At 41.0% G+C, this 24,584-nt stretch overlaps 1 protein-coding gene across 3 annotated transcripts in view; it reads right to left on the bottom strand.

Annotated features, from left to right (window-relative positions):
- Nucleotides 1-1,729: 1,729 nt before the first annotated feature.
- Nucleotides 1,730-24,584, bottom strand: part of PITPNC1 (phosphatidylinositol transfer protein cytoplasmic 1) — a 263,091-nt gene continuing 240,236 nt past the window's right edge. For 2 of the 3 annotated variants that reach the window (XM_039235924.1, XM_039235923.1), the window contains 2 exons: nt 22,096-22,159; nt 1,730-6,406 (listed from right to left, as the gene is read on the bottom strand). In XM_039235924.1, coding sequence (XP_039091855.1) covers nt 6,090-6,406; nt 22,096-22,159 — 381 coding nt within the window. In that variant the 3' untranslated portion in view covers nt 1,730-6,089. Of the gene's footprint in view, nt 6,407-10,457; nt 10,577-22,095; nt 22,160-24,584 lie in introns of all 3 variants that reach the window. The other variant, XM_039235926.1, reaches the window with a different exon arrangement.

Genomic DNA, 24,584 nt, shown 5'->3' with positions numbered 1-24,584 from the left:
GACCAGAGCACTAAGGCAAAGTACCAGACTGTTTCCAATCTTCCCAGGAGCAGGAGTAAATGTTTGGTCTTGAATGGGCTATCCCACTAGGTTGCATGTTATAGAAAACGAAGAATGTTTGACAGATTGGATATTAGAGGGCTGATAATTCAATGGAGAAAGTCAATATAACAAACTTGAAAACAGGACTCTGCTTGGATCAACCGCATGGAGTTAAGCACACACACATGCACGTACGTGTACACACAGGTTGACTGTTGTTCTAAAGCCATCAAAGCTTCAGGTTTGAGAGGAACATTTTCACAGAGGGATATTTCAGAACAGGGCTTGGAGGAAGGATACATGATTTATCCTGAACTTGAGAGGTCAAAGTACAATTGGAGGTTGGGGGTGAAAACTCCAAGTGGAATATACTGAAGGATACGGAATTTTAGAAAACAATGTGGGCATTTGGACATTTAAGAGTAATACTCAAACAGGAAACACTGATTAAAGCAGTACTGGTAAGCTGGTAAACTACAAACATCTATTTATTCACCATTAAGCATCCAAATATTTAACAACCTAGAGTTTGGTGCCAGGAATAACCAGGCTGGCTGTACCTGAGTGTGCTGGTGCAAGGTGAGGCCACAACTATGGGTGTGAAGTTTGTGTGTTTTAAAGAATTAAAAGGCAGAGTGGGAGTGGTACTGGCGAAGTTAGAGCTATAAAAGCAAGCCTATTTTAGTTCATCGGCGCAGTGTGACATGATTACATGAAAAGTTTTCACTGTAGAAAGCCTCTTTATGGTACAGTTATATGAAACTGTGGCCCGATGCAATCAGGGGTAACTGCACTGGACATGGAAGTTGACATGAACTTCAGGTTTGAGGAGAGAATAGACCGGGAGGCATGTAGCAGACTTCTGGATCAAGGGCAGTAAAGCATTTCTGTCCTCTCTCTACCCACCCCCAGACGACCCTTTTGTGCAAAACATTATCTGCTTGAGATGGAGAAACCACATCAGAATGATTGCAGCTCAGGACTGCCCGGCTGGCTCAGTTTGTTAAGCATTTGACTCGACTTCAGCTCAGGTCATGATCTCACGGTTTGTGGGTTTGAGGGTCCTGCATTGGGCTGTGCGGTGTCAGCACGGAGCCTGCTCGGGAGTTCTCTCTCCCTCTCTCTCTGCCCCTCCCCAACTCATGCACGTGCGAGCGTGCTCTCCCTCTCTTTCAAAATAAATTAACTTAAAAATATTTTTTTATAAAAAAAGAATGATTGCAGTTCACCTTACACTAGCCCACCCTGCAATGGATAGAACCTAGTGTCCACTAGGGTGGTGTTCCCCTGATTCCCTAGGGGGGGATTTTTCTTGGTTGTCATTCAGACTACAGCCTCCCATCTGATGAGGGGGGAACCAAGCACGTGTTAATGGATAGATGAGTCTATGTGTATCTCCCATTGGGTTATAGCTTCACCTTGGCTATATTTTGGCTGGAAACTTAGAGCTGGCACCCCGGCTTTCCCTATCAAGGGCCCTGGCCCTGAAGGCGCCTTAAGCTTCTTAGCACCAGACCAGCCTTCTTTGCACACAAGACCCCTACCCTAGAACTGGGTCTCAGTATTGACCATTGGCTTATTGCTTATTCCTTGAAGCTTCTTTTCCAGTGACCCACAAGTTCACGGTAGCTAACAATTTCCCTTGAGAATGGCTGAGAAAGAGAAAGAAGAAAGCTACACTTGGAAAGAAGATTGCTTTGTAGTTTATTTACAACAGAAAGTAAGAAAAAGGAAGTTATTAACAATAATAAATAACTGGGGGGGGAACCAACAACACAAAACAGCCATAAAATGACACAGAAGGATGGCATGTGTGAGGATCAATTCTTGCTTGCTCTCCTCGTGGTCTAGAACACTGTGCATTCCAAAACTTGGTCCTTCGGCAGTGGTAGTGGTATTTTGACTCAATATGTGTAACGAATCAAGATCCCAGCTTGAAATGTAAACACTAAAAAAATTACACTCGAAGCTACATGTAAGTGGCAAAGATAGAACAACAACTCAAAGAACCTCTTCTTGGTGACGACATGGAAACTGAAGGGAAACTTGCAATTCAACAGCCGTGTTTTCCATTTGAAGCAAAAACATCCAGAGGCTTATCCTAATGCACTTGTTAACAATGAAATTATAATAACAGCATCTGAAAAATTCTTAACATATTCACATTCTTTTATTGCACTAACTCCTAAAAAGCCGAAATACTTCTATTTTCAAATGCAAACAGATTGTTTTGAAGGTAGAACGCAGAAGAACCCAGTATGTGTTGCCTTCACATGCCAACACTGTGCTCTCGAGTAACACTTCAGTTTCAGCAAGGATGGATAGTTTTAAATGGTCTATTTATGATCAATTGCAGTTACCAAACAGACTTTTTTTTTCTTTTTCATTTCAAGAATTATGGTTCAGAAAGCAGGTTGTCACCTAGCCTACTCGGTCAGAAGATCACAAAGGGACTAAATCTATTCAGACAATTCTTCTCTATTGGGTTATCTGAGTACACATTCTATGTGACTAAATGATACTCTGGCCCTTGTAACAAGTAAAATTCCTAATGACTGAAGCCAGCCAGGGACCTTGTTTCTGAGCCATGAAGAGATGCTAAGGTAAGTAAAATTGGAAAACACACATAAATTCAGTAGTCTTGAAATTTTCACGGAAAAATGACTTCCTGAGAAGTGTCAGAATCTTTTCTCTTAGGTCATTGTTGAGGAAAGCGTCTTGAAAGAGAACCACATATTTGCGTTTGGAGGTCTCGTGTTTTTTTTAAGTGTCTGCGTTCACTCTATGCCCACAACTGCGCCCCTTACAGATTTATTTTCACAACCCAAAACATGGGTAATAAATCCTCTCAGATTAAAACCATTTTCCCCACACACAGATGCAAACCCAGAGCAGAAGGGTTTATAACTTAGTTCACCAGGGAGCTCTTTATATCCATTATTACGCTGGGAACTGAAAGATGTCACAGGCTCCTTTGTTGTTACGCTTTTCCTCTGCTTTGATTTCTGCCTGACAGTAGGAAAATGCGGTGGTCTTCAGAGCTCACCTCAGATAAAGTCTGTGCAGTAAAAACACGGACACCTTCTCATCCTGGGACAGCACAGCCAAAGCTGCAATGCTGTGTTACAGCCAACGAAAAGCACAGGACCATTTCATTATTTGAAATCCATCCAAAGCAATATTTATGGCAATTTTGATGGTCTTCACTAATGATGGAGATAAAGATGGGGTGAACATATGCATTCTTCTATGGATTATTCTTTTTAATTTGGCTACCAGAGACTTAAAACTGGTGGTGTCTGATTCACTATACTATATTTATATATATACAAGTATAATACAATTTTGGTGAACAAAGTTGAAGATTTCCACATTGCAGACAGAGGCACTGAGTTAAGATTCTATGTTTCCCCAAACATGCTTAATAAATTCAAGTTTCGGCTTTGTTTTCTTCTAAGTTTCCATCATGCAAGCACTTAATTTCCATCCTTATAGGAATTATTAATGGTCTATATACACATTCATCGCAGGCTTGTATCCCACAAGAAACAAACTAATGTATGGAGAATATGAAATGACAGGTGAAAAATCAAGATAGATAAAATATTGAAGTCATTTATGCCTCGTGATGACCAGATTAAATATTCAAAGCAGCTAAAGGAATATTTGCACCCCCCCACCCCCTTGTTTAAATGCACACAAACCACACGTAGACAGGAAAAACTGAACATACTTGAAGCGCACACACATTTGTTGGCTAATAATCACGATCATCGGCAGCTTTGAAACTGATGTCTGTGTTATTGAACCGGCTACAGGAGAAAGAAAATCCACAGAAGGAAATCAAGAAATTAGCTTTCTAAAGCTAATAGCATCGTTGACCTTGATAGCAGAAGCTACTTTACAAGAAAAGAAAAATGGCAACGGTATTAATGGAAAAACCAGGTGCCAGATGTGTTAACAACCCACACAAGATAAATCTGTTCTGTGCAAAAATAATGACCCCGCCCCATCCTGATTTCAGCCGGCAAATACTAAGCAAATACAGATACTATGTCAGTGTCTTCTGAAAGTAGAATTTTGCATTCTAAAGCCAAACATTCTCATGAAGTACTACTGTGTGGAGAGGGGACCACTGAGCAAGTCTGAGAGGTCAGATAAGATTAAGTTTTCCCACAAGCAAAAATCATGCTACTGTACCATGCAAAGATGTCTTACTGCAATGCTTTCGTTCTCAGGGAAGAGAAAGCTATGTGCAACTGGTTTCCTTTGAGTTCTGGGTTTATTTATTTATTAAGCTAAATGTCAACCTGTAGATAAAGAAGTGATCTTGACAGTCTGACGTACGACTTAGAATACTTGCTGCTGGGTTCATGGGGCCAGAGCCTGCACCTTGGGAGAGTTGATCAATTGGAAAGACGCTACGCAGCGTGCTAAGCACTGAGAGAGAAGCAGGCAGGGTCCACTGGCTGAGAGGCTGTGTGGGAAGGAGAATATGCTTCTTCGTTTATGTTGTTTCCTTTGGAATTTGTGTTTTGGGAAGGTCCCTTTCCTGAGGTTGGAGGTTATGGTCAGGAAGGCTAGCTGGGGCCTCGGAGTTGCCCAACTACCTTGTCGTCTTCCTCTCTCGGAGGACAAAAATAAATGCTAGATTCTGCTTGCCCTTCCTTCTGTGTTTAAAGGCAGTGAGGCGCGATGGTGGCAGATTTTTCTCTTTAGAGCAAAGGAGAGTTCACTTTTTGCCACTTGGGTTGAATGGTCTTGCTTTCCCGTCAGCCTGGATTCTAATCCTGCATTACCGCTACTTGCAGAAGAGAAAGCTAGCCATGGGGGGCATCATTTCTCACTCCGCCTTTTTACTCTACAAACAGGAGTCAGCAATTCCGCTCATTCTTTCCCCTTCCCCCCGCAACAGCATTTACTCCACTTCTGTGACATTTCCCATATTTGGATTTCAAGTAAGAGCAAGAGAATGATAGTCTTTTTTAAGGTCCAGTGATGGGCAATCTGTTCCAGGGAAATCTGGATGTTATTAAAAGTAAAACCTGGAGGGGGTGGGAGATACTTCTCTTTTTCAGGGTTCCCGAACCAGACATGCTGACAGAGCTCAAGTCCAGTTAGTTTAGTCTACCCTTCAGCTCCTTAGAATGGGCAAAGAGTCAATGAACTCTTCTCAATTAACTGCAAATACTGAGAATCTTAATGCATTGACGATGGACGTTGACGATTCAAGGTTTGTTGGTACCTGTAGAGAAAAATGATGTTTGCCTCACCTGGGCCTCTTGGTTCCTAAACCAAACCATCCCCAAATCAGTCAGTTATGGCTGCATTCATCCATGCAATTCTGAAAGATTTCTGAGGCCACAAGGGCACAAAGAGGGGAAGTTTATTAAAAGACAGAAACAAGTGGGATCATTATTAAATTCTGAGAAAGGTATAAATAAGTTCTTGTTAATTGCACTTGGAGCCTCTATAGGTTGATAATTAAAATTTTCAAAAATTTTAAAGAGTTAATTAGGCCCCAAATCCTGAGTCAGACTAATCAAAAGAGGAATCTCAGTTAACTACTAGTATTCAAGTCTTGGTGATGAACAGTTTGAAATGGAACAGTTAGGTAGGTACGCCTGAGAGTGTTTTTGAGAATTCAGGTTTTGATGGGACGAGACTGACTTCACTATTTTACCACATTTGTAACAGTGGCGTCAAGTTTTCATTGATTTACTCTTTAAGTCCACACCTCCCTCATGAAATGCTTAATAACAAGGCTTCCTCCCTTCCTCCCGGCTTCCAGCTATGGTTACAGAATATTCCTTCTGTCCTTTGCAAGCCTTACATTTTACATCTAGTATGATGCTGTGCGTTGTACTTAGGGAATCATATTATACAGGAAATTACTTAACCACATGCACACTCAGAGATTGAAAGAACATGTTTGAGTGACAAAGCAGTTTTTTTCTCTATCAGAAGATTCTTAAAAAACAAAACAAAAAAAAAACACAACAAACCCAAATGAAAATATAAAAATCCCGTGAAAGATTTATATGAAGTTACTCTAATTTGGGCCGACATGGCTTATCTGAGGAGTGTATGCTAGGTAAATTCAGGGTGGCTTTTTTCTCAGGGTCTGGAAGCGTGAGAGTTTCTGGGGCTGACTTTTTCCGGGGTCGATCTTTGGGAACGGACAGAAATTCTGGTGCGTCTGTGGAGAGAGGTGTGGACGGAGCACTCGAAGGGGCACTGCGGACTGAGGAAGGCAGCAGAGGAATACTCGAGATAGAAATCGCAGGTGGGAAAACGCCAATTTTCCTGTTGGTGGCTTCCTGAGTGGCTCGTTCAAATTCTCGGACTTCATCCATTGTCATGTCTTCAAAGAAAAAAATAGAAAGAAAAAATGACCAGTCATTTAGAAGAGATGCAAATGGCTTTATCTCTATGCCTGATTTTAAGGGAACTACGGGAATTCTACCATAAAGAGGTCTGTCCAGATTATAAACCAAAATGAAATGCTAAACCCTAAAAAAAATTTTTTTTTTTTACTAAGGAAAGCCTCTGAAAAATAAAATTCCTTTATGAATATCCATCCAAGATTTCCAAAGCATTCTTCAGTAAGTAGTTTAAATATTCTGAATAAGAACTGATCAGGAGAGTATGAGTACAGAACCAGATCATGTGTGTATGGTGTGGTATATGGAGCTATTATTAGACCTAGTCATCTTTTCTATAAAGGGAAGGCAGTTAAATCAATCAATGGCCCAGAAATGATACATATCATTACCTACTTTAGGTCGTGCAAGTACACCATTATAAGGCAAACAGGCAAATCATCAGAATTTCTTCTTATTCAATAGATATACTTTTTGTATTCTGGGGGTTACTAGTTTCCTGACTGAGTATCCGTCCTGTGTTTTCATTAATTCAGCTTAAAAAAAAACAAATAAGATAATGACAACAAAAACAACAAACCCTGCTAATTATCCCAAAGCCAAGAAAAATAAAGCCATTTTCCAAGGAAACATCAAAGAAAAAAAGGACTCAAGAGATAAATTCAGTGATGCCTCATGTAAGAGGAACTGCCAGATGATGTAGATTTTCTAAACACCTGAAATGTTTTTATGTAAGTGAGAAAGTAAAAAAAAAATTTTTTTTAATGTAAATCTTTCCCTAGTCTATTTCTTAAAACATTTTATTTCTAAGAAACATCTATGCCCAACATGGGACCTGAACTCACAACCCTGAGAACAAGAGTTGCGTGCTCTACTGGCTGAGCCAGCAAGGTGCCCCTACCCTGGCCATATATTTAATTAATGTATTATATACACTTGCTACAATTTAGACATAACACATTGAAAATATATCATTGTGCTATAACACTGTGATGACTCCTTGATCAATGCCTATTTTTTTAAATAGTTTGAGATCTCTAGTTTTCAAAACTCTATGACTATTACCATCATTACTATTGTTATGGTTCTTATTAATTAATCTCTGGCAATTCCTGGTATCCTTTGCCATTTTTCCTTACTGGGAACAGAGAAAACAGGTAACTGGGCTTATTAGAAAAAGCACTGAGTGAAAGTCTAAGGGCCTGTCCTTGAATAAAAGGTGAAAGCTATTGCTCATGGATTTTCTACATGTATTTTAATTTTCCTCAGACCCATTTTTCATTCTTGTCTTCTCCCACGAACCTAGTGGTAGAACCTTCACAAGATGATAGTGTGATAGTGCATCAACTAGCAAGGCACAATAGATCCACCTTGGAAATATTAACTATGGGATGAATATTCATAACATGGTATTAATCATTAGGAGGTATATATACATATGTTAGGTCATATGAGCAAACCAGAAATATTTCTTAAAAAACTTAAGAGGATTTCCTGGGAGCAGTTGTTAAAATATTCTGAAAGGGACAACTGTTTTACAAAGTAAATAAAAAATTATGTTTGTAATGATATCATATAAAATTTAGAATACAACAAGAAAAATTTTACCTATAAATTTACCATTTAAAAAATTCTAAGACTAGGGGCGCCTGGGTGGCTTAGTCGGTTAAGCGTCCGACTTTCGCTTAGGTCATGATCTCGAGGTTCGTGGGTTCGAGCCCCGCGTCGGGCTCTGTGCTGACTGCCAGCTCAGAGCCTGGACCCTGCTTCAGATTCTGTGTCTCCCTCTCTCTCTGACCCTCCCCTGCTCGCGCTGTCTCTCTCTCTCCTAGAAATAAATAAAACATTTAAAAAAAAAATAAAAAATAAAAAATTCTAAGACTATTAAACAAGCTAAGAAACGAGATTAAGGTTTTTAAAAAGAAGGATTTGCTCCAAAATATAATTGAGACTCCCAGAAAAATTTTTAGTGAGCGGGTGCGTTTTTGCTATAATAAATAAATATCATCTTGGAAAATCAGACTTTCCAGGGGCTGAGGATAATGCTCTACTCCACACATCCAGCAGGGGGCAGAGATCATCCAAAGTACAGGATTTTCATTTTTACATTCCGAGAGTCTCTTAGAAGTTCCCTTTCTTGAAGGCACTGAAATTGCTCAATGGAAAACAGACTGTTATTTTCTTATTGCCATGTTCATGGATGTTAATTTTGCATAATTTCAACCTACCATGTCCTGTCTTAGGCTGAGGATTTAAATTTTATTGAGCACCTTGCAGTTTTTATTTGTGATGGACAGCAGCCTCTTGATGTCAACTGTTTTTCATTATGATAGAGAAGAAAGACAATGGAAAAATAAATGATCCCCAATTTGATGGAATTCCAAAGCATAAGGGAAATGTCGTAAGCACTCAAAATAACCGCTTTGTGTAACTGCTGAGGAGATAGGCATCTCTTACGCTGAAGTCATGGGAACGACAGTGGATTGCAGCCGGAGAATGCATGGGGCTTTCCCATGGGAGAACCATTCTAGGTACCACTGTCTACATACGTAGTAAACTGACTTCCTAATGGTAATAATCACAGCAGAACAGAAAGAAAACCAAACAAACAGCCGTAAGCTATAGACCATAAGGGCCTGGAATGAGAAAAGCACTTCACTTAGTAACCCTGGGAATGTGGCATCTCCTCCGATCCTCTGACTTCCTTTGTCTGGTCATAATTCCAGCAAAGCAGCTTTCAGAGAGCGGCTGAGGGCGTGCTAATGTCTACGATTCCAAAAGGAGAAGGGAATAGAAAACGATGCGCATTCAAGGACAGTGTCCTTAATGAGCATTTCTAACGGGAGCACAGAGACAGCGGAGAAGGGGAGGTCCTGCTGGAACTGGCCCGTGCATAGAGAGAACACCCCCAGTTAAGTCAACCCAACAGCTTTCCGCAAATCCAATCACTCCGTGCAACGCAGGGAGGAAAGGTCAGGGCCATTAGAACCTCAAGGATAGCCACATGCACCTGACAGGAACACACGAGCCTTGCAGGGCACGCTACAAATACATGCTCTGAAAACTGAACCAAGAATTTCCAAAGTGCAAGCAAACAATCTTCACAATTCTGAAGCACCTGTTTACAACAACGGCCATTGCTCAATTGTCCACAACTACGTTACCAATCTCTGAAGAATCTACTATGTATGGTTCTGGGGCATGGGCTAGCAGACATGCGGGCTCAAGCTGAAACCCAGAGAGATCACGGCTTCGGCCAAAGATATGTATAAACGACTTGATGATTACATTTTTCTTCATTATCTGTATCTCCTCTTCATTAGCACCAAATGATTGAGAGAGAACTATATTTAAAATGCCGGCACACACCATCCAGTCAGCTCTCAATTTCCAACACGCCACTAAATAGCCCGTGGCTCTCTGAGTCTCATTTTAAGTCCCAGGCTGGATGTGCTATGTGGCCCAGCACATTCCCAGCTCACCACGCCTTCACTGCTCAGCCAGCGTGTGCACAGACTGCACCCCATCTTGAGATGAACCCAAGTAAAAAGGGACTGATTGGCTAGAACAGCTATAAAGAGCCGTAGAAAGCATTTCAAAGGAAATGTAAAGAAATCTAAAATACCAGATGAGCCACAAGCTGTCCCTTGAATGAATAACTTGAGTGCTAACTGTGTTTTTAAAAGTTACTGTCATGATGTTCTAGTTTTCCTATGACATCGGTTTTTGCCCCTGTCTTCCTGCCTGGTGTAGGCCATTCACCAGCCACAAATGTTTCCACTCTCCACGTTCTTGGGCTTTACGAGTGTAACAACCCCCAAATCAAGCGGCTCTTTGAAGAAGCAAAAAATCTAGAGAGAAGAGGTGACACTGTCCAGTTTAGACCCAGCTCAGGTTTCCTCACCAACAGCCTCTGGGCGATGACGACATGTTTGTGGTAGATCAAGAATTGAACGTTGGCAGTATTTCATAGATCAGTTTATGTGTACGTTTGGTAAAAAGTGGGCAACATGTTTTAAAAATTCTACATACACTTGTTTGGGCATGGCTCTCTATGTCATCCACAGTGGAGGAATGCTGATTGCAAACTTTTATGTTGGTTTGTTCATGCATGTTTTTCTCGTATTCCCGAACATCATCCATTGTCATATCTGAAAAAAGGTCAAGACGTTGGCAACTACCGTTATTAAATGCAGACTTTCAACGGGGAGACTTTAGGGAAAGATGGTAGCGGAAGCCAAAGAGAGGTTTAAAAAAGCAGGGAATTCACTAACTTTATGAAGAGTAGGTCATAAAGTTAGCTGCACCAGCCAAGGGGGGAGTGAATGCAAGGAAGTTAAGTTGAAATAGTCTTAGAACAGAGAAGAGTGGAAATTATTTAGGGGTGAATCTTGTAAAGTGAGCTAAGATGGGTAGAAAGTATTAGCTCATGGGCCGTGCCATAGCCTGAGATCTCCTAAAGCGATTGTTAGAAGATCCCTTTGGGAACAGGGGCGGGTTTGTTTGGTTTAATACTTACCTTTCATATACCCTTCAAAATAGATCTGGACATTGTTTTAAATCAATGCATTCAACCATAGAAAGGATACTTTCATTGCTAGTGCAGGAGACACGACATAGAAGGCAGACAAATGATGTTTACTGGTACAAGGGGTATTTGATGTATTTCTGCACAGAATGCATAGTGTTGGAGAGTGCGGGTCTACATGGAACTTCAAGTCTAGTCTAACAGCTTGGAGATGGCTGGCACTACTTCACCCACACTGATCTATAAATAAAATGGCACATGACATTACGCTTTTGGGTCTGAGTCTGTAGTTTTTCAGTATTTCAGGATAGTGATCTCTTAATCTAGTGGTTCCCAATGGGGGACAATTCTGTGACAGCTTTGGTGACCACAATTGGGGTGGTGGCGCTACTGGCATCTGGGGTTGGAGGCCAGTGACGCCACGGAATATCCCACCAATGCACATAGCACTCTCTCCTTCTCAACAGGGAAGTATCTGGACCAAAATGGCAATGGTGCCAAGCTCGAGGAACCCTGTCTAAACCCAACTGATAAAAAGCTTAAACAAAGAACTCATTCATCTTCAGCATGTGAAATGCATAAAAATAACAATTATTCTCACTTTAAAGGTGTCCGCAGTTTTATCCTCCACTCCCCACCCAGCTCTTTGGTTATTTTACAACATGCTATCAGTGATTTCCCCAGACAGGCATTCCTCTGTTGCTCTCGGGGCCGAATTTAACTTCGGGCCTCTCTACAATGCAGGTATGCTGCATAATTGGTTATTCAACTGCCCTGATCACGAACTAGCTCGGTGGGGATTTAGAGCGGGTATTCACAGCTGGAATTTTTCCTTAGGTATTTTTTGCATCATGTGGTTTGGTGTCTTTTTATATCAATCCATGTATGTCATGTGAGATTCTCTTCATCTCCACAGGGTACACTTGCCAGAACTTTATGATTCAGTTCGGTAGTGGTCTGGGGCCACGATGCAGGGCGGCTCTGAATCAAACCTGGGCCATTTTACTTAGTGGATGGTCGCCCCATCCCCACTCCACCCGCCCCCAAACCATCAACTAAAAATATTGTCCATAAGCAATGTAAGTATCGAGGATGTTAAGCAGCAGTCTGGCCACGCAAAGAGCACGTTTTTCTTTTAGAAAATTGAGGTAACTGAAGGCAATAGAGAGACGCCGCTTTGTAATTAGAACGAACGTTATCTTAATTAACAATAAGAGCACATTCTTTCGATATAATCAACTTTAACCTCAACGGCTAGGTTATCAAAATTTCTTAAACGCAGGTACACCTGGGAAGAATGCTGAGGTCATTTTTAAGCTAAAAGTTTAAACTTCAGGGACATTTCTCTACATATGTGTTCATTAGACGCTTCCCCCTCTCCCCTCCCCTCCCCGCCACTGGCATGACAGTATTTTGGCAAACAAAAACAAAGGCATTTTAGTTTCTTTGTTCTAGTGAATCCCAACAGAAATCGTTCTTTATCTTTAATTAGCTCAATGTGAGGAGAAGGGCTTATACTGTGTGACTGTGTGCTTTCAGAGAGATTTCAATTTTGTAGATGTGAAGAAGGATTTAACAACAAAGGTATTCATTACTGCCTTGTTCCTAATAGTGAAAAATGGAAAACAACCCAGGGGACTGATAGTAAGACACAATCATTCAAAAGCGATGTAGAAGAAAATTAATACTATAGAGAGGTGTCCTTGGTAAATTGTCAAAAATTGGAGGTGAAAACACTGTACGTAGCATATAAAATCATTTTGGTCAGAATAGCATCACATAGATTTTAAAAAGACTAAAAGGATACATTTCAAAATATTAACAGTGATTGTTTTGAGGAGTTGGAATTATAGGTAATTTTTGTTTATTTTGTTCCTTTTGTTTATCTATTATTTTCTACATCAAATATGCTGTGCTTAGATAAGAACTAAAACGAAGAAAATTATTTAAAACCTATTGTTTGGGGTCAAATACCATCAATTTGGAATTGGTAAGAAGAAAATACAGTTTTCTAGGGGCACCTGGGTGGCTCAGCAGGTTAAGAGGCCGACTTTGACTCAGGTCACGACCTCGCGGTTTGTGGGTTCGAGCCCCGTGTCAGGCTCTGTGCTGACAGCTCAGAGCCTGGAGCCTGCTTCAGATTCTGGGTCTCCCTCTCTCTCTGCCCCTCCCCTGCTCATGCTCTGTCTTACGCTCTCTCTCAAAAATAAATAATAAACATTAAAAAATTTTTAAAAAACCACAGTTTCCTGGAATTTCTGCTCATTCTAGAAACATGGAGCCACTTTTTTTTTTTAAATTTTAAAAATTTATTTATAATCTACAGGGTAGGACAGAGAGACGGGGGACAGAAGGAAGCCCAAGCAGGCTCCACGTTGTCAGTGCAGAGCCCAATGTGGGCCTTGAACTCAACAACCATTATGTCATGACCTGAGCCAAAATCAAGTCAGAGGCTCAACCGCTGAACCAACGTGCAACCCAGCTGCCCCACCTCACCCCCCCTTTATAATGAAGAGTTACAAAACAAAGTTTCAGAAAATTTCACCTAAAAGAAGAAAATCTCCCAATGAGACCACATAAGAATGGACGTTTCTAGTAAAGTGGTTCTTTAAAAGACGGTGATAACCTGCCAGTACTGAGGTGGGAAAATACTTGGTCTAAATCCTAAGTTCTCCTCATGTACCACACATACATGCTTAGGGATATGATGTAAATGTTTTCAATATTCCTCATTAATTTATAGAAAGCCTAATCAAGTGAAAATATTCCTGTTTAGTTTATCAGGTGAAATGCATTAGGTAGTACACTTCTGCCAAGTCTATATACGAATCAACGTTTTAGTAAATTCAATCGCACTGCCCACTGACAGGTCATACTTTCAGAGAGGACTCATCTTCATTATGGATGGATTTTCAATGACCAGAGAATGGCTTCCAACAGTTTAGGTTCAAACCTTTTTACTTCCGGTTGATGTATATCTAAGAAACTCTTAAAGGAAACTTGTGTTAGTTATTTTGTAAATAGACCGATAAATAATCACCCCTTAATATATAGATTAGGATGGTCATCGTTTACTTTTCGTAAATAACGTTTCTTAGATAAAAGGTTTTTAAATAAGCAACACTGGGCTCGTTCCTTGGTTGAAGAGTATATTGTAACTAGTATGGTGTTTCCATTGATAAGAAAGGTACATCATAGTATCTTTGACATTAGGCTGTTATATATACATATACTATGTATGTATATATAACACTGATATGATCAGCACTGGGAATGCTAGGGGTACAAATGCCCTCATTACATTTCAGCGGCACAAGATTTCCTCTCTTTGCCCTCTGTGAGGCCATTTCTTTCCTACTCTTTCTTACCCTCCTTCAGATGAGGGGAGAACTGATCCTGTCTTCTTCTCCAGCCACGTGGAGGTCACACTGAATGTGGCCCAAGTGGAGCCTTCCCCTCTGCCAGGTGACTGGGCCTCTGCCTTCTGCATCTACTTCCAGTCCAGCTTTGTCAAAGAAGCTCTGGACCCAAGGGATTTGTTAATTGAGGAACCTGCTTTGGTTTCTTCAGCCATGAACGAAAGGCTTTCATTTAAAAACAAAATATAGGGGTGTCTGGGTGGCTCAGTTGGATGAGTGTGCAACTTTGGCTCAGGTCATCATCTCATGGTTCGTGGGTTTGAACCCCTCACTGGGCTTTCTGCTGTCTGCACAGAGCCTGCTTTGGACCCCCTGTCCCCCTCTTTCTGCCCCTCCCCCGCAGCATGCACATGTGTGCATATTCTCTGTCTCTCTCTCAAAAAATAATATATATATTATATACGGGGGTGGCTGGATGGGTCAGTCAGTTAAGTGTCAGACTCTTGACTTCAGCTCAGGTCATGATCTCATGGTTTGGGAAACTACATCCTGCTTTGGCTCCTTGCTCACCTCAAGGAGCCTGCTTGGGATTCCCTCTCTCTCTCTCTCTCTCTCTCTCTCTCTCTCTCTGCCCCTCTCTGACTTGCATGAGCATTCTCTCTCTCAAAATAAACGTTAAGAAAAAAAGAATGCTAAGAAATGACATTAAAAAATATATATATATCCACTCTATGAGTCTTGGTCTCATAGACTTCAACCATTTCCTGCTTTTTAATAAAATATGGATTTCAGTGGCTATTTATGAAATCACAATTCATGAAATGCATGAATTGTGATGAATTGTGTTCCATAGAAATAATTCAAATAGTACTGATTTATATTGAGAAAAGAGTTTAATTCCTGGTAACCTCTCCCACTAATCCTGTTAAGAGTTTGAGGTACAGGCTTTTCTTTACTATGAATTCTTTTCTATGAATTCACATGTATATTACTACACATACATATAGTCTCACTTATTTCTACGTTTATGGAATCATACTATGTAGTATACGATACCATACATACTATACATGCTGTTCTTTTTTCTTTTAAATTCTTATTTTATTTTATTACTATTATTATTTTTGAGAGAGAGAGAGGGTGCAAGAGAGTGAGGGGCAGAGAGAGAGAGAGAGAGAGAAGAGGAGAGGCAGAGAGAAGCAGGGTTTACCCAAAGCAGGGCTCAAGCTCACGAAACCTGAGATCATGACTTGAGCTGAAATCAAAAGCTGGATGCTTAATCGACTGAGCCACCCAGGTGTCCCTTTTAAAATTTTTTAAATACATTTTTTCTTTTTTTTTTTAATTTCTAGGAGAGAGAGAGAGAGACAGCGTGAGCACGGGAGGGTCAGAGAGAGAGGGAGTCACAGACTCTGAAACAGGTTCCAGGTTCTGAACTGGCAGTCAGCACAGAACCTGACACGGGGCTCGAACCCACGAACCACGAGATCATGACCTAAGCGAAAGTCAGATGCTTAACCAACTAAGCCACCCAGGCGCCCCTACGTACATTTTTAAAAAGGTTTAGGGGCACCTGGGTGCTTCAGTCAGTTAAGTGTAGAACTTTGGCTCAGGTCATGATCTCATGGTTTGTGAGTTCGAGCCCCATGTCGGGCTCTGTTCTGACAGCTCAGAGCCTGGAGCCTGCTTTGGATTCTGTGTCTCCCTCTTTTTCTGCCCCTCTCCTGCTCACACTCAGTCTCTCAAAAATGATTCAATGTTAAAACAATTTTTTTTTAAATTAAGTTTTATTTATTTAAGTAACCTCTACACCTAACATGGGCTTGAACTCATGACCCTGAGATCAAGAGTCACATGCTTTACTGACAGAGCCAGCCAGGAGCCTCTATACATATTGTTCTGACCTGCTTTTCCCGCTAATGGAAGATACACATATTTCCACACTGGTAAATATAGAACTAGCTTATTCTTTTTAACTGTCACAAACAATATATAGTATGGGTGTGTCATAATTTATTTGCTGATATTCCTGTTAATAAAATAAACACTTATGCTGAGACCAATTTCTAGCTTTTATAAACAACACTACACTGAATAGCTTTGTACCTACATTCAGGAGCACATGGATAAATAAACAAATTTCTACAATAAATTTCTAAAAGTGGAATTGCTGGGCCATAGGTTATTTCTACTTAGTCATTTGTATAGAAACTATTTATTTGTTCTCCCACTTTATCCAAAATGTAGTATTTTCAAGATCTTAAAGTTTTTGCTATCGGATGAACAAATGTGATATTTTGTTTTCATTGTATTTCTTGCGATTAGTAGCAAGGTTATTTTGGCCATTTGTGCTTTTTTCTATGGTTTATCTATTCATGTTCTTTACCTTTTCTTTCTATTGAGCTGGATTCTTTATTTATAGGACCTCTTTATACATGATAGATAGTAATTGTTGGCTACTTTATGTTAGAAATATCGTCTAGTCTTTTAACTTTGTTAAACTACTGTTTAACTTTGTTCAATCACTTTATTTTTTATTTACTTACTTATTTTTTATGTATTTTTATTTTTAAGAGAGAGAGAGAGAGAGAGAGAGAGAGAAAGAGATAGAGACACAGCATGAGCAGGGGAGGGACAGAGAGAGAGGAAGACACAGAATCTTAAGCAGGCTCCAGGCTCTGAGTTGTCAGCACAGAGCCTGATGCGGGGCTTGAACCCACGAACAGTGAGATCATGACCTGAGCTGAAGTCAGATGCTCAACCAACTGAGCCACATAGGTGCCCCTCAATCACATTATTTTGTAAAGTAGGCAGGTTGACCTCACAGTTTGTGGAGACAAGATTATATATTTGAAAGGACACAAGTCAGCTGAACGTAGAGAGAAGTTACAAACACCATAGGACAAAATGTCTGTAAGCAAGAAATTTTCATTGTATTGCATCGCTACAGCAGCTAAAATTTTAATGAAGGTGTTATATATTTTAATTCAATGACCTGCCCAGTGGCACATATTGTATTTCCTTTTACAAACATTTTCTCTCCACTTTTAGGACCTTCAGCCTAAACAGAAGTAATTTTTTCTCGATACTAGGTCAGAATGGAAGTCTTGAACAAGTGGTTGGGATCGGGGCGGAGGGATGTTTCAGCAACCACGAATGAAATCTGATACTCCTAGGCTTTAGCAAAATGGCAGTCATCCTTTGGGAAGTGCCAGAAAGAGAGAGACAGAGAGAGAGGGAATGAGGTAGGGGCAGAGAGAGAAGAGAAAGAATCCCATGCAGACTCCACACTGTGAGCACAGAGCCTGATGTGGGGCTTGAACTCATGAAAGTGACATCATGACCTGAGGCAAAATCAAGAGTTGGATGCTTAACCAACTGAGCCACCCAGGAGCCTCCCCCCTTTAAAATTTTTTACAATGAGGGGTGCCTGAGTCGTTCAATCAGTAAAGTGCCTGACTTCTGCTCTGGCCATGGTCTTTCGGTGGAGCCCCGCTCCCTGCAGGCTCTGTGCTGACAGCTCAGAGCCTGGAACTTGCTTCGTGTTCTGTGTCTCCCTCTCTTTCTGCCCTTCCCCCACTCACACTTAGTCTCTATGAAGAATGAATAAACCTCAAAAAAAAAAATTAAAAAGACCCCTCTTTACAATGATTATAAATTCAATGCATGCTTGTTATAAATAGCTTAGGGGTGGCTCCACTTTTTTGTAGTGAAAGTAGCCAATCCTCAAGTCTTGGTGAATTACCCTTTCCATGTAATTCAGGCCACTAAGATCTAGAATTGTAAGAAAGTTACGATTTTTTCATAGTTCTTAATTTGGGGGAGGTAAAGGAGAATAACAGATCTATTGAAAATCTGATGAGAAGCTAGGAGTTCTCTCCCCAGAAAAAAGAACATAGGAACACACATAAAATGTTGCATAACAGCCATGGCACTGAAATGCATACTTCAGGAAACTGGAGGGCATCAGAAAAGGCTGGCTTGGTGAGTTCAACCAGCTAATGCTAGTCTAGTCCCTAAGTAGGCTTCCTTCTCCACCTTAAACTAGCTCCATCCATTTTTAGGCTTGCTCTAAGGATTCCAAAATAATTTCTAAGTCACTTTCATGAGGGACTTTCATCTATACTAGCAAGACTACCCCACCCCCCACCCAACCCCATCCCATAAATTTTTAGAAGGATGAGGATTTCAAAGACATTCATGAAGTTCCACTCTTTCATAGCCTCCCTCTGGCAATCCTCTTTGTTCCTCTCTCAAAATACTGTCAGATTTGTGAAATTTTTGTTTAGCTGGGGTTCCTACTTTGATCCATCCCCCCCCCCCCTTTACCCCATCTTCTGAAATGTGTTGTTTCTTCTCTGATTAGCGTTCCAGTCATGGAGGAGAGAACCAAGGCTCATGCATAAAGACGAATCAAGGCTTTGAAAACACAAACTCAACTCCTGCAACAATGGACATGGTTACACTTTACAATGAACATGAGCAGAATAAAATTTGTCTAGGGAAATAGTTATGTGACAGCCACATGCTCAAACTCAGAGAAGATACAAAATCATTCTTTGGGTAAGAAAAGATCAACTACCATGTACAATATCCTTTCCCCCCTCCCTTCTTTCTTCCTAATTAAGCATTGGAGGTTACCTTAATTAGGGAGAAAGACCTCCAGGGGTGCCTATGGTGTAGAGTTTGTGTTCGGTACAAACGAACTGCCCAGGAGGCCAATGGGACTAAAATTCAGTCCTAAACTGAGAGTACTTGCTGAGTCTGCCCAGAAGGATGTCTTTTTCTAAATCTCACAAGGCACCAGTTGGCCCGGAAGACATCCACCATCCTCTAATCTGTTCGGACTGAATTAAACTGTACTTGCAATCTAATCTGAGTTAAAGTCATTCTTAAACGTTAGCAAGTATCAGAATCATCTGGAGGGTTTGTTAAAACACAGACTGCTGGGCTATATCTCCAGAGTATCTGATTCTGTAGGACCCAGAATTTTGAATTTCTAACAAGTAGCTGAGGTGGGAGCTAATGTCGTTGGCCTGGGGAACCTCACTTTGCACCAATGCTATAAACCACAGGCAAGGTTTTTTTTCTTTTTCTTTCATTATTGTTATTATTTTTTACTTTGGACCTTTTCCAGGTCTACTAGTGAGAGCCTCACTGAGCCTATGTAGACCAAAGAAAAATAAGTGACTTTCAGGTAGCCCAAACAGTAGGGCCATCCTCATGGATAGTGACACACCCATTTCCCTGAAAGGCCAACAGTCCCTAGGATTACCTTGAATAAGGGACTGAGAAGGTGCTCTGTGGACCAGGCTATTTCCACTCGTTTGAATGACTGCGTGTCTGCAGCTGTGTAAGGAAGGAGCCACTGTTTTCCTGGCAAGCAGCTCAGCTGGGGGCAAGGATGCCAGTAATTTACATGAAATTGATGGGGTGGTTCCTAGACCCCTTACTGAGTGAAAAAAGGCTGCTTGTTTTGGTTGGAGTTAAGATTGTGTACACAGGGGGTGGAGACCTTCTCTGGGGAGTACATGCACCCCCCCATGATCTACACCCACTAAAGCACACACTGCTTTTCTGCACTCAGAAAGGCTTTTTGTCAATAGACTCCTTGAGTTAATAGCTCCACCTAACCCATCCTGAGTAAATAGGTAAGCGTTCTCCTCTGCAAGCTCTCCAGGACCGGAGGCCTCTATTTTCCTTTGATGCATTAGTCTAGCTTTGGGCCCCTGGAATAGTCTGAGAAAAAAAAAATTTTTTTTTTTGGACTAAGTCTTTTAAGTCTCTTCCTTGGTCTGGCATGCCTAAGACAGAAAAGAGTCAGCCTCCATTTTTTTGTAGCCCAGCCGTTCCTTGATTGGATAGCTATCCACATCCCCCCCCCCCCCATATACTGCCTCTACTCAAATCCTCTTTTCTGATCAACAGGCTTGTCGAGTTTTGTCCTCTTAATCAGGAATCAGCTACCCTTTTTGATGCTGCCTTTTCTGTAAAGACCTCTATGGCATTCTGGTACTGGAAGGAAATCTATCAAAGTGCCCTGACTCTTGGGTCTTCCAAGCGACACATTCTTGGCCCTTCAGGTCCCCATTCACTTGCCAATTATTCTTTGAATATCCTTTTGATATTCTCTTACTGCTGGTGGCAAGGACACCATGAGCTTAGAGGAGCCCAAGTTTGGAAAGACCAGCAAGTATTAAGGACTTTTTGCATCTATGTTCCCTCTCCCTCTTCAAGAATCTGAGCAAAGCTCCCGAGGGGGGAAAAAGGCAGAAGGATTTGTTTTATAATCAGGGTAAGTAATCACAGGAGGCTCTTCCTCTCCCTGCCTTGGGAAGGCAACATGAAAATGTGGCAAGCCAACATATCGGCTGCACGTAAGCAGTGGGGGTGTGCGGTAAGAAAGAGCAAATGATGATCTTTCAAAAGAATCTCGTCCTGAGATCTGCCTTTGGACAAACCCAGGAAGATGCAGATCTGGGAAAAATGCACACGATACAGGCCCACATACACACACAGACCAAACCCTCCAGAACTATGTCTTTTTAAATGTGGTTCGGAAACCGCTAACAACATTAATAACAATCATTGTCTTTGCCAGGTCAGTCCAATGTATCTTTTCATTGTAAATTTGATACCTTCTGCTAAGAAGATGGAGGGATTGGTGGAACAATGACAGACAAGCACCAAAATGTAATGTAGGTTACACACAGAACAAATTCAATTGACTTAGGAAGAGGCCAAGGAGGAGGGCATTTCATTGGATAATCAGATCTAACCCAAGTCACCAATTAGGTGTGTTCATTGCTATTTATAGTCAAGGACACAAGCCTCTGATGACTGATTCTGGGAATGTAGAAGATTCATGTGGACGAAATGATAGTGCTGAGAATCTGGAATTGGTGGTCCATCTATCAAGGGATGCAGCAAACCTTATTTGCTTTTACTGGAAATGTGCAGGACTTGTTTAACTCCTCTCAAATCATGGGGAAAAAGAAGAAAAAAAAGAAAAAAGCCACAACAGTCTTAGTTAGGATGAAGGGCACCTATGGATTCTTGCAGAATCCTTTTGTTTTTGGTGAGGGAGTATTTGAAGTGTTCTCTGAATCAAAGGACTGCTTTCATTTGATAAGTTGCTTCAGACAGTTTTGATCTTGAATTGGAAATTTGGGGTAAATTAGGATGGGTTTAAAACCCATCCAAGAGAATTACGGAACCCTGTGTGAGCAAGTATGCTGGCATCAAACATACGGAGGTCCTACTTATTAGTTAATAACTAAGTACAGTTGACCCTTGAACAATTAGGGTGTTAGGGACGCCACCACACACATTCTCTCCCTCAGAACTGAAAATCCATGTAGAACTTTTGACTCCCTCAAATAGCTGACTATAGACTGGAAGCCTTACTGATAACATAAACAGTTGATGAACACATATTTTGTATGTTACATGTAATCAATTCTGTCTTCTTTCCATAAAGTAAGCTAGAGAAAAGAAAACATTATTAAGAAAATCATAAGGAAGAGAAAACACATTTACAGTATGTACTGTTTAGGGAAAAAAAAGATCGGCATAAGTGGACCCACATAGTTCAAACCCGTGTTGTTCAAGGACCCGCTGTGTTATGGTTATTTTAGACCAAGCATCTATCATTACATCCTTCGTTGTTAGGTCCCAACAGACAGTGCTGTTTCCAGTTCAGGGGCCGATACTCCTGCCTTGGTTGCTGTCTTTCTAGATAGCATCTCAAGCAGGTGGAATGAAGCCAGGGAAGCTGACTTACCATACCACTCATCAACCCATGCAAAAGCCTGTCTGTGTCCAATCAGCAGAATATCCCGGACCACCTAAGAAAGGAAAAGAAGGAAGGTGAGGTAATGCCATGTTTGATGACAGCGATCTGGACAATGGGTTGCTCCTAGTACTAGGAGTCCTGGGAATTACAAATTTCTCAATCTGTCCACAGATGGCAATTGTAGTCTCACAGACTTTGGGCGCATTCACCCTGAACCCTTTCACGGCATACTCTGCTCACTGTACATGAATCTCTTCATCTTGTTTGAAATTTGGACTGGGAGTGGGGACACACTATGGCCAGCCGCTTGGGCTGGAGTGAATCTCTAGGCTAATCACCCTGAGACTTTTCATTCATCTTTACCTAAAACAGGTTCAACTTTTCGTTTGTGGGGCGCTTATGTCTCACTGGTGTGAGGAGGAGTGTTGGGAGTCAAGAATGCTTTTCCGGGTAGCAAGTGACTTCTAAGCAAAGGGCACTTACTCTTCTCTGAGGAAATAGAAATAGCCTAAATATTGGTCCAAAAAATTTTTTTAATATAATTGAAGGTGTGGGATATGAGATAAAGAAATATCATTTGGGGAGTGACTTTCACATAATAGAAGGGCACAAAAGCAGTTTAGACAGCTATTATTGAAAGAGGTGAAATAGGGGCGCCTGGGTGGCTCAGTAGGTTAAGCGTCCGACTTTGGCTCAGGTCATGATCTCACAGTTCATGGGTTCGAGCCCCATGTTGGGCTCTGTGCTGACAGCTAGCTCAGAGCCTGGAGCCTGCTTCTGATTTTGTGTCTCCTTCTCTCTGACTGTCCCTCGCTCGTGCTCTGTTTCTCTCTGTCTCAATAATAAATAAAACATAAAAAAATTAAAAAAAAAAAAGAAAGAAAGAGATGAAATAAAGAGACCGCAGTGGGAATAGAACATATGGGAAGGGCAAGCCTGGCTGGGGGACAAAAGGAATGAAATTGTTTCTTATAGGGACACATAATGGCAATAGAAGGCAAAGAAGAATGATATATATAGTTTGTGTGCATGTGTGTGTCTAACCCTGTCTATGAGTTTTAATTTAATTAATTAATTAATTTTGGTGAGTTTTAATTTTCTGGTACTCTTCTTGTCCTCTATAAATATGCCGTTTTACGTTTCTTGGATACTCACGCGCTCCCTTCAACATTCCTTTCTTCCTGCCAAACAAATCCAGCAATTGTCAAAAACCTCTCGTGAAAGGTTCAAGCACGTTTCAATAAATGAAGGATTTTAATCAGGCGAATTTGCAGAAACAAGGGAAGCATTTATAATGAAGTGTTTATTTCTCCATGCCTCTGGATAGCTAGCTGGTGAGGCTTTTATGATTTGGAAGGAGGAAATATGTCAAGAAAATAAGAAACAACATGAAACCATCCACACTCAAGTGCTGACTGTGTCAAATTTATGGAAATGAAAAGAACAGCATCGAGGCATCAGTAAAATATACCCTATTACATTAAGCACAACACAGCTGTCTGCTGGAAACAAGAATTCAATAATGTGCTAATGGCTCGCTTTCGAACATTCTCCCCCCCCCCCCCCCCTTAACTGTGAATAGATTCTTAAAAAACAAAGGTATTCAGAGAAAGGCATCCCTGGTACTTAAAACCCATGCAAATAGTAGCCCCTTATACTCATTAGCAACTCATGGGCCAGAGCAGGTGTGTTTAGGGGGTGTTGATAATACTTCCTATTATCTGGAAACCCGCAATAGGAATGCCTTCTACTAGAGCATTATTCCTACAGGTATTTTAAAGAAACAGAATCTCAAAACTGGCCCAAGTCATTGGCAAGAAAAAAACACAATAAGCCTCACAACAAACTAAATAGGCTTTGAGAAGAGAAAGGAGGATATGACAGGTGCTCTAATAAGTAGTGACCCTAATAAGAGGAGATCATTTTGGGCTAAAAAATAAGGGGGTGGGGAGGAATATTGCAGGAAATCAAGGGAGATACAGCTTAAGTTGGATGCAGAGCTAAGGCTGGAAAATATTTACTCTGGGAGTGTCGTCCTGCTTAATAACTTGGGACATAGCAGGGAAACAGTTGGTCCCCCAAGCTTGATTTCTCTGTGTCTCTCACTTGGCTCCCACCTCTGGCCGGGCAGAATGGGTTCTAGAGCACGGCAGATCGACACACTTCTCTGTTTAAGAAAACACCAGAGCTCTCAGATCTGTTCTAGAGTCTGCTATTTTCATGAGTCCAAGGTCATCATTCCTTTGCACTTAAATTCAAAACGTATACGTGTTGTTGCCAATTGGCCTCCAATCTCAGTAGACAGATCCATGTAAGTAAGTAACACAGAGCTCAGTGCATTAAGGTTAAATTCCAGCGGCCCCAGAAGAATTTCAGAAAGCTATTCTTTATCAGTTTTTAAGTGGAAAAATAAACAGATATCCAGCCTATCTGGAATGCAGAGACAACACGGGTAGTATTTATTTTTATGAAAATGG

The sequence above is a fragment of the Hyaena hyaena genome, unplaced genomic scaffold (assembly GCF_003009895.1).
Source record: "Hyaena hyaena isolate Hyena2069 unplaced genomic scaffold, ASM300989v1 scaffold_104, whole genome shotgun sequence".
Lineage (NCBI taxonomy): Eukaryota > Metazoa > Chordata > Mammalia > Carnivora > Hyaenidae > Hyaena > Hyaena hyaena.
Note: the sequence above shows the minus strand (reverse complement) of the source record. Positions and strands in the feature narration are given on the sequence as shown.